This window comes from Lytechinus pictus, chromosome 5, assembly GCF_037042905.1.
Source record: "Lytechinus pictus isolate F3 Inbred chromosome 5, Lp3.0, whole genome shotgun sequence".
Classification (NCBI taxonomy): domain Eukaryota; kingdom Metazoa; phylum Echinodermata; class Echinoidea; order Temnopleuroida; family Toxopneustidae; genus Lytechinus; species Lytechinus pictus.
Window position 1 is genome coordinate 5,001,450 of NC_087249.1, and position 12,412 is coordinate 5,013,861.

General features: G+C 35.1%; 1 protein-coding gene across 1 annotated transcript; it reads right to left on the reverse strand.

Moving 5' to 3' along the window:
- On the reverse strand, positions 1-12,018 carry LOC129260583 (uncharacterized). The gene is made up of 2 exons (XM_054898547.2): positions 11,681-12,018; positions 1-2,238 (listed from the first exon to the last, which is right to left on the reverse strand). Exons 1-2 carry the CDS (start codon positions 11,712-11,714, stop codon positions 1,919-1,921), a joined length of 354 nt encoding a protein of 117 aa, XP_054754522.1. The 5' UTR covers positions 11,715-12,018; the 3' UTR covers positions 1-1,918.
- Between the last annotated feature and the right edge of the window lie 394 nt (positions 12,019-12,412).

Consider the following 12,412-nt stretch of genomic DNA (forward strand, 5'->3'; position numbering starts at 1 on the left):
GACAATCAAGAAAAGAAAGCTTTATTCAGTAGAATATAGATTAAAATATCATACGACCATGGAGCTACCGTTAGTAGCTCCATGATATGACCATGATTACAGCAGTTCACAAAAGAGCGATATCCAAGAGTCCGGATATTTTTTTTCTCCAAATTTTAATAACCCACTATAAAGACAAATATCTATCAAATATTAAACATTATACGAACGAAAAATAATTAATTAAATACATGAATGTCGTATAAACAATTAATTTGATACTTTGTGGCATAGATAACACGATCATAGAAAATCATCTATAGTTCGTGATAAAACTTGATTTCTTAAATAAAACCAAATAAATGGTATTTTAAACGAATAAAAATTCAAACAGTCGTTTGTTGGTACAAAATTAAATGAGGAAAAAAATAAAGTAAAAATGCAATAGTTAAACATATATATATTTCAAGCAATGTATACTTATACGTGCACTGGCATCCAAAAAAGTGAACTGTAAAACAAAACAAAAATAATAATGAAATAGAATATTAATTAAAAAACACATAAATATACATGCATGTCACTACTTCATAATATACAGTAAAATCTCAAAATACTTATATACAGACGATTGAATAAAAACCATTCATATCATAAGATGGATGAAGAAGATATCCAGGGGCGTTATATGTTGAGGGACAGGTGACCGCCCCATGATTCTTTGAGAAGTATTAACAAAGAGAAAGGAAAACAGTAGAAAATAAATGGAGGTAAGAGAGAAGGAAGAAAAACATCATGTTACTCTATCTCTATACATTACCCCTGCAAGTAAGTCAAATAAAAATTAGGTCACCTTACCCCCTCCCCCCTCCCCTTCTCCTATCAAAATATACTGGTACCACCCCTAAAGCATAAAGTGGAACAAAATTCAAATACAGTACATGGGTGGTGTCGAGTTAGGTGTTGGTGTTGATATTGGTATTAACAGCGTGAATAGTGAATCTCACTAACCAAAGCTCGATCAAGTTAGGTTTATGAAAATGATACCATGACGTCATTGATGTCGCAACATGAGGGATTCATTTCATTAAAGTTGTTAGCTTTGTAATATTTTGTTCTCATTTTCATTCTCTCTTAATCAAATTCAAACATTTCATTCTAGGCGAATCAAAGTCAATTATTTCACTGATTTTTGTCAGCACCGACAATCTAAGTTGTGCTAAAACTGAACTTTCATGACACGCCCCCATCAAACTGAAACATGAACCTCATTAGATGTTTGTTGCTGTGGCTAGGAAAAAATACCTTTCTCGAACATTATGGTTATCCCCCAACATCGCACTTGATCTGACTACAGTTCATGACTGGTCGAATAATTTGCCCGACATGTTCGGAATATTACACTGTAGTATTCATTTTGCAATTCTTTCATTGAAACCATTCATAAATTACAATATATATATAAATATATATATAATTAGCATGATAGAAAACAACATTAATTCTAATCTACCTATTGCACTGGTTCATTCATATCATCATCATCATCATGAAAATAATGCAGCAATTGTTTCAATGGTTTGTTTTACCACGGACAAAGTTTTTCCAGAATGATCATATATTTTCGAATCGTTGAAAAAACACAATTAGAACGAGTCCTTTTTGATGAATTACACAAAATTAAACGTGATTTCAAAAGTAGAATACATCCTCAACTAGTCCAGCTAATTGTTTCCATGGAGACGAGAGATGTGGTGTCATTATAGGGTTGCAGTCGCACCAACGTACCCAGCTCCAAATCGATCAATGGTTGTCATCCGATACAGCTTTGGTCGGTCTGGAGTCGAATTGATTGATGGGACTGAGGGGTGAGAGATAACTCTCGGGATTCTTGAAAAGGCTCGAGTTCGATTCGTCACCATGGATATCACCGCCATCATCAGCGCCTTTTGATGAAATAGAAGGCACCACCAGCTATCAAGGCGACCAAGAGGATTGTACCGATGACGATGCCCGCCTTCTGACCACCCGTCGTCCCGCTGTCAGCAAGGTTACTGGCTCCGTTACCGAATAGATTTGGCATGCCCGCGTTATAATTACTTTCCATATCGTTGTCGAGCTCGTTGGTCTCGATCTCGTTGGTGTCGTAGTCGTTATCGTTCATGTTACCACCTCCACCAAGGCCACCCATATTACCAACGGATGACATCTCGCCAGACGAGCCACCAGTAGACTGGGCTTCCAGGAGGGAAAGGCAAGCTGTGTTGTAGATAAAACAAATCACATTTATTGATGACAAATTAGATAAGCGAAAAAGAAAATCACTTTTTAAAAACAAGGCATAAGGAATTTTGTGTCTCGCCCACTTACGAAAATAACCAGAAATATTGTGATTTGCGAGGGCACGCAACAGAATTGTATCGAAACTTCTTTGTGAAATGACTGGGATTGAATAACACTTGTCATAACAGTCTTGCCCATAAACTTCAATGTTGACCTCAAAATGAACTTTGACCATATACCATGTGACCTCCGAACACAATAACATACAGGTCTCCTAAGTACACCTACAACCCAAGTTTGGTCGAAAAGTGACTTACGGTTGCAGAGTTATGTGTCATAAGAGAGTCTTGCATGTAATCTTTAACGTTGACCTGAAAATGACCTTTGACCTTACCATGTGACCTCTGACCACAGCATAATATGCAGGTCCCCCAAGTCCATCTACCATCCAAATTTGGTTGAAAAGTGACTTACGGTTGCGGAGTTAGGTGTCATAAGAGAGTCTTACATGTAAACTTTAATGTTGACCTGAAAATGACCTTTGACCTTACCATGTGACCTCCGACGGGAGCATAACATGCAGGTCCCCCAAGTCCATCTACCATCCAAGTTTTGTTGAAAAGTGACTTACGGTTGCGGAGTTTAGGTGTCATAAGAGAGTCTTACATGTAAACTTTAACGTTGACCTGAAAATGACCTTTGACTTTACCATGTGACCTTTGACTGCAGCATAACATGCAGTTCCCCAAGTCCATCTACCATCCAAGTTTGGTTGAAAAGTGACTTACGGTTGCGGAGTTAGGTGTCATAAGAGAGTCTTGCATGTAAACTTTAACGTTGACCTGAAAATGACCTTTGACCTTACCATGTGACCTCCGACTACAGCATAACATGCAGGTCTCCCTAGTCCATCTACCATCCAAGTTTGGTTGAAAAGTGACTTACGGTTGCGGAGTTATGTGTCATAAGGTTTGTGACGGACGGACGACATTTGGATCCCTAAGTCTCGCCTTCACCTCCGGTGGGCGAGACAAAAAGGTGAATTTGGTCAAGAATAATTGGACAAGTTCCCCCCCCCCCCCCCACCAATAAAAAAAACATGTTTTCACTTCCGGATGAATCTGATTTTGGTCCCCAAAAAATTGACAAACAAAAAAATATATTAAAAAAAAAAAAAGGGGGGGAGTGGTCACACCTACCCCCCCCCCCTGGATATGTGACTATCGCTCAATTTGGTAACAGAAGCCTAAATACATTCATTATAGCATCTGCGCACCCCCAGCGCCCCCGCTTTCTAATCCCAGGACCATGGTTAATGTTGCTCAATATTGATGATTCAATATACAAGTCTGATATTTTCGTTTGTTTTTTGACAGGAAATGAATTATGAAAATTAATTTAATTTCAGTCCTGTACAACAGCCAATGAGGCAACAGCAATCGGACATTTATTCTTCTTTCGTTTGCAAAATGTGTAATACCGAATGAATTAAAAGGGATTGTATATCAAATAAAAGTATATCACCTCATCTCTTGGTAAAGATACAAAATAAATCATGATCTTGTCTCATGTGCGCTACGCTTCAATGAACACAACAAGGTCTGAAATATGCATTAAGACTATTTATCAATTTATTCATATATTTATTAAAATATCTTTACATGGGATAGTATGGTTCTGTTAACATAAAGAGTTACAACAATATAAAAATATAGTGACTTGTGTTCTGCAAATGTAGTAAATAAAATACATTAAATCCGGAAAAAAAAACTGTGATAAAAATTTAATTCAACATAACATATTCACATTTATAAACGAAATTATTGAAATGAGAAATGTTAAGCATAGGATATGGGAAAGCACAATTAAAGTAAAATAAAAATCAAAAAGTAGGATTAACAATGAAATATAAAATAATTCCACTGAATTTATGAAAGGAAGGAGTAAAATGAGAATAGTTGAACAAAGAATGCTGGATAATAACATTTCAAAAGTTCAAAGTAGAAATTAAGGCCTATCACAAGTCATGATTCGTAACTATGATTGATCATAATTTGGAACTAGGTTCATTGTGATATAATGTACATTAACTTTTATAACAGCTAAGTTGAGATTTTTAAAATTATTTCCCTTATACCGGTAGTATATTTTCTCCCATTTAGTGTTGATATTGAAGGTGAACAAAAAAATCGTTCGGACACGGTGTATACATGACTATTCACTCATGTATAGGTATACAAACACAACGGTACTAATCACAATTCATTACCTGATATACCCCCTATACAGCCTTGCATATAGCCATTAAGTCAGTTTTTGGACCTCTTGATGATTGAAACAAATTAATGCAAGCGCGAAGCGCGAGCTGATTTTTTTTTTAGCATACTGACAGGAAAAGCATGCCTGTTTAGAGCTGTTTGTAACTCATGAGGATACATATCTCACTACACAGATAGTACGAGTGCCGAAAGTGAGCTGAAATTTCTTTATATTCTGACCTGAAAGCTTGATATTCTAAGCATTTTTGGTACTAATGATTAAGATTGGTATCTAAAAGAAGAATAGATGCGAGCGCGAAGCGCGAGCTGATAATTTTGATATTTCGATCTGAAAAAAATGACAGTTTAATGGAAGTTTTTGATAAAGAACAAGATATATATCCAAGAAAAGATGATTGCAAATAGAAGCAGGAGTTCTTTTGAAGCTTAAAGGAGAATGAAACTCTTGGAGCAAGTTAGCTTTTGTGAAAGCAGAAAAATCAAAGAATAAGATCAACAAAAGTTTGATTAAAATAGGACTAGCAATAGAAGAGTTATGAGCATTTGAATGTCGAGATCACTAATGCTATGGAGATCCTCCCATTGGCAATGCGACCAAGATCTATGATGTCACAGATGAACAACTCTCCCCTTTTGGACACTGAAAATATACCCCAAAACATCTCTTTTTGCTCATTCTAATCATAGGACAGACGATTCATCAATGATATAATGTTGTGAAACCTCTGTACTTGTCCTCTCATAAAGAGAACACCTCACCTTGTGATAGACTCTCTAAAAGTGAGAATATAAGTGAAATTAGTACTAAAGTAATGAGGGAGTTGTACGTGTGTGACATCACAGATCTTGGTCGCATTGCCAATAGGAGGATCTACATGGCATTAGTGATCTCGACATTCAAAGGCTCATAACTTTCTTATTATTCATTCAATCTTCATCAAACTTTCAACAATATGTTTCTTTGATTTTTCTCTTTGATATGGATTCAGCTGGTTTCAAGGGTTTCATTCTCCTTTAAAACTGACAATGGGACATTTACATTCACCTATTCAATCATGAAAAGTATGGGTTTTTACTACAGAAATGATGTGAGCGCGAAGCGCGAGCTTAAAAAAAATTTATATTTCAATCTGAAAAGCAGACATTTTGAGCACGATTTTAAATAAAGAACGAGTTGTGTATCTCAATCTCGCTTGCTGAACATTACAATCTTGTTTTTTTTTTTTTATATCCGGAATTATTGGGGGGGGGGGCAAAATGATATGTTTGCCCCCCAATATTTTCATTGGTGGGGCGATCGCCCCACCCTGCCCCCCCCCCCCCCCCATGATCGACGCCTCTGCCAGTGGACAGGATATATGTCTGAGATTCCATATCTAGACAGAAAAGGGTACCTCGACCGGCTCATTTTAAAAATAAATCGGCATTTATGAAGACTACACCTGACAGGATCAAATTCATCACTTGAGAGAGTAAAATGGCCCTAATTATTCCGCCAGTAAAAAAATAGTTCCAAAGTAGTGATATATCTTTCCAATTTGGAAAAAGGAAGTTCAGTAGGTGCCCTCCCTAGAATCAGTGTTTGATTGTCAATCATATTCATTCATTTTTGTCAATCAGCAATATCAAATTTCAAAATTGAGCAATGGGTTGGCTCGAATGAATATCTTTGGCCTGCCAGTTGTAGTTAGGCCCGTGTGACCTGCCAAGTTGACCTTTGTCATTGCGCTGATGTGCGTATTGTCTAATACACGTACTAAACTACAGTTGACGAGGGAGCATCGTACGAAATACATAATTCATGAGCCTTCATTAATATTAATGAGGGCTTATTTTAGCTTCTAATGGATTAAACAAAATGGCGGTAGCTTCGGGGGCCTGGTTTTATGCATAAATTTTGTTATTTTTCACGAAAATTTATTTTGATCGGATGCCCGCTGAAATGAAAATATTTGCGTATTTTTATTCTATTTTTTTATATAAAACTACTTCCAAAGCATGACAATAACTGGAAAGGTCAGGATATAATGTCATTTGTCATATTTTCTGATATCCATCCATTAGGTTTAAGAAAAGGCCCCAAAGTGTATTTTAAGAAATCAAAAAAATATTTTTAAGAGAGGGCGCTAGATAAAAAAAATAAATTTCACATTAAAAAAGAAGAATACGTACATACATAAATTTATATAATAGCACCATTTTATTTGAGCATACTCAAAGCGCTTTAAAATATAATACAACACCAGATAACATAACAGAGTCAACCGTTCCAAAAAAGATTCAATTGTGTGTAAAAATTTGCACCAACGAAACCGATTTCGATTTGAATAATGCTTTTTTTATTTACTTATTCATTTTCTTAATTATTTTGTTTGTCAATTACAAACATAGTTACCAAGAATGCATACATCATTTCCATTAAGTTGAATGTAGGACAAAAGAGCACTGTTGATGAATAAATACTTTCTCATGGGCATGGGTGCCGTGATGGCCGGAGATTGAACCCCGGACTTTCAAATGTGCAGTCAGGTGCCTTAAACCACTCGGCGACGGCACCTCTTGTTGCCAGTCGAAATAAAATGTACTTGCTTTGATCGGTATGGAATCGGTTTAGTTGGTGTGACCAACCACAGTTATAACGGCTTAATTAACGAGCATTAACATAATTCTTTGTTATCGTAACTAATCACCAAGCGGAAAACTGAGATAAAATCGGATAACCTTGGTCGTATAAAAGACTTACGGTACCTTCCACGTGTCATATATTAAATCGAAAAATATTTTGACGGATTAATATGCAAAGTGTATATAGATTTGGCAAGAAAAATGGTAAAAACTGGCATTTCATTCAAAGTGTATATTTCTGAGCATTAAAGCTGGTCACATGTAGACGGTTTGGCACACGAATTTGTTTCCTTTTCTGGCTTGGTGTTTAAATGAAGATAGAGGATATCAAAATTAACAAGTTAACAGAGTGCTTCCTCATGTATGCTATGATTAGAAGTGGGCCCCTAATTATTTTGCTGCAAGCCCCTATGATATAGTTATGACGAGGGAGGTGGGAAGAAAATGGTCTCCCACGACGGAATGGCAACTATCTTGAGGCTTTCAGGGTAACACGAATAAGCAGCCAAAATGAAGAAAACAAAAACAAAAACAAAGATATGCAAAAAATAGAGAGAACAATAAAAGGGAAAAAACAGGTCACTATTTGATAAGAGTTCTTTCTAATTGTGATTCGCAATCGGAAGTTGAAATCAATTGATATAATTGCAGTATAATTCATTTTCAAGTTGGAAGGTTTGTGGACTATAATTGATTTCTGGCTCTGTCTATATTCTATAAATAATGATCCAGGAAGGAATAATAATAATTTTCTTTTCTTCTTCACTCAAACATTATAAGGGTCTATACTGTATAAACATCTCATTTCAAATACATTTGATCTATTCATAATCCATATAGATTAATAATATATTTGCGTAGTTCACATGCACACTTAAAATGTTGGGCAACATACTGTCCACTGTGTTGGTTAAAAATATATATATATTCTGGGCACTTTTTATCCAACTGAGCAAATTTATTACCCAAATTAATAGTTTTTATTACCCAACTTGGGCAGATTTTAACCAATAGTTGTGTGGACAGTATGTTGCCCAGGGTTGGTTAACAGTTGGGCATTTTTTGCCCAACTATTTGAAGAGTGTGTAGATGTGCTATGTCGTGTGAAAGGGGTGTTCAAAATGAGAAATTCATTAACAAAGTCATTTTTCATTAGAGAGATAAAACAGTAGATAATGGAGAGGAATGAGAATGAAGAAAAAAGATATGAGAGTGGGAAAGTAAGGATAGAGAAAACAAAGATAGGAAGGAAGAAGAGGTTAATAAATTAATAAATTGATAAACAAAAAGAAAGAAGGAAAGATCAAAGAAAGAAAAAAAGAAAGAAAGAAAGAAAAAAGAAAGAAAGGAAGGAAGAAAGAAAGAAAAAAAAAGAAAGAAAGGAAGGAAGAAAGAAAGAAAGAAAGAAAGAAAGAAAGCAGGCAAGCAAGCAAGAAAGAAAAGGAAAAAGAAAATAAATGATAAGATTCATTCATTCATATACCTGAATGGGAAAAGTCATACGCATTACTGTAGTATATGGTAAATACTTATAAAGAAATGAATAAAAAAAAATTCTGCACATGTTTAAGCGATGGGGATGGGGGTTTCGCTCAGCAATAGCTACTTGTTGAACATATTGCGAAATGTTTAAATGCATTTGTATTAAAGTATTTCCCGTGGGATTAGTTCGAATGCCAACCTATTAGAGCGAGGGTAATATGTTAATGCAAAGCTCCTGGTGTGATTAAAGACAGTGCATTGGTGAATATTTAGTTTTTGTGGTTTTAGAGAAGTCAAGTGGTTGGACATTTTAATTTTGATTAATTATTATTAATAAATGAATATTTAAAAGTGTTATGTCAGCACTCACTTTAGGCCTACTACATCCATGACATCTGGATGGAGACTGACAAAGTAAACGCCTTGCAAAATACACGAGAGCTGCAGTAGCCTCTCTACACTCATTAACTCATTCCCCCTATAAGTTTATTTTGATCCATTCATTCATTGGTAAAATTTTGATTCCTTTTAACTATATTAATTGATTATTCAATTCATTCCTTTCTTCATGCACTGTCATACACTTGTTGATATATTACAATGATTTGAACAATCATGATGGCCATTCATTCGGAGCAGATATGAGTTTGATTTCACATTTCTTTCTGTTCATATTGCATGCATTCAAAATGAAATTGGAAAACATGTGATTCACGTGATAGTTTCGGCATGGAGCAATTACAGAGCTCCATGGTGTCGGTTATTAAATTTCTTTTATTTTCAATGTCCACTTCTACGATCACTCCTACTAACACCCCACCACCACACTAGCTTAAACACAATTGTTGCCAGTTGCCAGTACAAACACCTTACCCACACACACATACACACACACACCCTCACCCTCTCGCACACACGAGTTCGCTTTCAAGAAAGATATGATAATTATATTTGATTATCAAGTAATGAAAGTGGATTCTTATGTGTGAATTCATGCATAGTTAAATGCCATTAAAATGCTTCGATTGGCCAAATGTTGCATTTTCTGAACCCAGATGCTCTATTCCCGTCCTTAATCATACCTCTGAATTTGAAAATATATTTGTGGCCATTATTTTTTTTTTAGGTTGTGTCCGCTGCATCATAAGAACATGGTTATATTGAGTCATTATCTTATGAATCATATGATTCCAATTAATCTAAAAGGTAAAAATGTAATGAATATGTTAATTGAACACAAACCAATCAACATGACCTATACAGCCTTTTAATACGTTAGTGTGAATGGGGGAGGGGGTCCTGTCCTTTGAGGAAGAGGGGATGGTTCATGGTAAAGATAGGCTAATATTTATCAATTTTCGCTTCGCTTACTCGCACCTATTACGCATAAGACAATTGACCAAACTGTACAAATCAAAGTCGTTACAATGATTTATCCATTTGATAATATTTATGAGCATACACATTTATTGAGTATTCAAAATATGAAAGACTTTTGGTTCAATATTTCGAAAGTTGTTCCATCTCTGAACATAAATCTTTACCTAATTCTAACTATTTCCTTTCTGAAATCTTTTTCCTTTTCATTTGCCTCAATATGTTATTTCACTTTTTTTTATATTGTGGTCAATAGTGCCCTAAAATTCATTTCGTAACCATGATTCCTGATAGTTATGATCACATCTCCTTCCATTTTGTTATTACAAACCACAAACAAATGAGATGTCTAGTACCGTTTCGTCCTTATATGTTCTTTTTTATATAACACATTGTTATTCCTTTTTCTGATTTGCAATTCCATTATCGATTAGAAGCCCGGTTAAGTGTCTTCTTAAAGGGATGATCTGGGCTGAAGATATTTATATCTTAATAAATAGAGTAAAATTCCAAGAGCAAAATGCTGAAAATTTGATCAAAATCGGATAACAAATAACGAAGTTGTTGAATTTTAAAGATTTGCATTATTCCGGTGAAACAGTTCTAAGCATGACTTCATGAATATTCATTAGGTGGGCTGATGATGTCATATCCCCACTTGTTCTTTTGTATTTTATTATATGAAATTAGGTTTATTAAAAAAATTTCTACCAAGAACTAAAACGATTGGATTGACAACTGACTAGTGCATTAGTTATTTCTTGTCGCAACTTATTTCATCATAATGGAGACACATCATTTACACATTTATGAAAAAATGAAACAATTATGATTTCATGCAATAACATAAGAAAAGGGAAAATGGGGATGTGACATCATCAGCCCACCTAATTAATATTCATCAGGACATACCTAGAACTGTTTCACGGGAATAATGCAAATCTTTAAAATTCAATAACTAATCTACTGAATTGCTAAATACTGAAAATTGGTACATCGCTTCGCTTACTCGCACCTATTATGCATAAGTCAATTAACCCAACTGTACAATGTTTTATGTCAGAAAACCACGAAAACAACCATCGGGACATATTCCGTGATAAACCTCAACTGCCATCACCAAAAGTGAGAGATGGTATACACAGGCCTACTCTTTCTGTGTACCCCCTTAAACATAGCACTAGGCATGCTAGGTATCGTGATGCCTGTAATTTATTTATTTTCATTTTTTTTTTTATTTCAGCTGCATGTTATTGCTGGCTCCCCAACAACACAGCGGCAACGAATAAGATTTGTCCCAATTTCTACCACGGCTACTACATCTACTTTACATTATCAACGCTCTGAAAAACCCCACTGAAATAAGATCTCAAGAACACAATTAGTCGAGATATTAAAAAAAACTTTGATGGAAAATGATGATGTAGACGAATACAATATACAATAATTTATATAAAAGAAATATAATGAAATAGGTTTGGGATTTTCAGCCCAATACCCCTTAGAACAATATGTTTTTTATCAAAGAGCTGTCACATAGCATTTCCCCAAACTAAAACAACACTATCATGTTTGTCTATTAATTTATGTAAAAATATGAAATAATAAAAAATAATAAACCTCGAAACCATAGTAAAAAAAGCATTTCGACTTACCAAGGAAACAAGCAATAGCTAGTACACAATTCATATTGAAGACGAATATAGAACCACACTTCTCCAAAGAAATAAATGATGGCAAGAAAAGGAATAAATAATAAGTACTGAGGCAAGGAGTCCGTATGGCTAGATAGAATGATGTTCCTCAAAAGTTTGACCGCTTATTTAATCAGACTCCTTTGATAAAGGATACACACACCCATTGACAGGATCGAATATATACTGCAGTCATACCAACGGATCGGATTCGAGAACGATCAAAACTATTAAGGTATTTCGAATGGGCCAATCATCGGTCGGTTTGGGATGATTTTCATTGATGAGATTGTAGCATTAGAACGGCACGCATCATTTTTACTTTTGATTCGAAAGTGCGCGTTAATCGCGCGCGCTCTCATCACTTATAGCCGAAGAGATTAATATGTCGTGTCTTTTTTATTTCTCTGATCAAGTTTGAATATATCGACTTGGATTAAAGGAGATTACAGGTCAATACTTGACAACTGACTAGTGACTCCATTTCCGTTTCCTACCCTTTCCAGTTTAGGCCTCCACTTACTCATTGTCAAATAAGTAAAATCCAGCGACCCCTGGAAGGAATTTTAGATTCAAGAGAGGCACTTATTATTTAAGATATTGTTCATTTAAATGTCGATTCATTTGTTGAAAATCAAGTAACATAATGATATTTGGACTCAGATTCAAACTCTTCTGCAACAATTGATCCGT

Bases quoted from the DNA above. Each gene is read 5' to 3' on its own strand.
- LOC129260583 (XM_054898547.2), bottom strand. From the start codon at position 11,714: ATGAATTGTGTACTAGCTATTGCTTGTTTCCTTG. The intron at 2,239-11,680 runs GTAAGTCGAAAT...TCTACAACACAG, and splicing joins AGCTATTGCTTGTTTCCTTG to CTTGCCTTTCCCTCCTGGAA.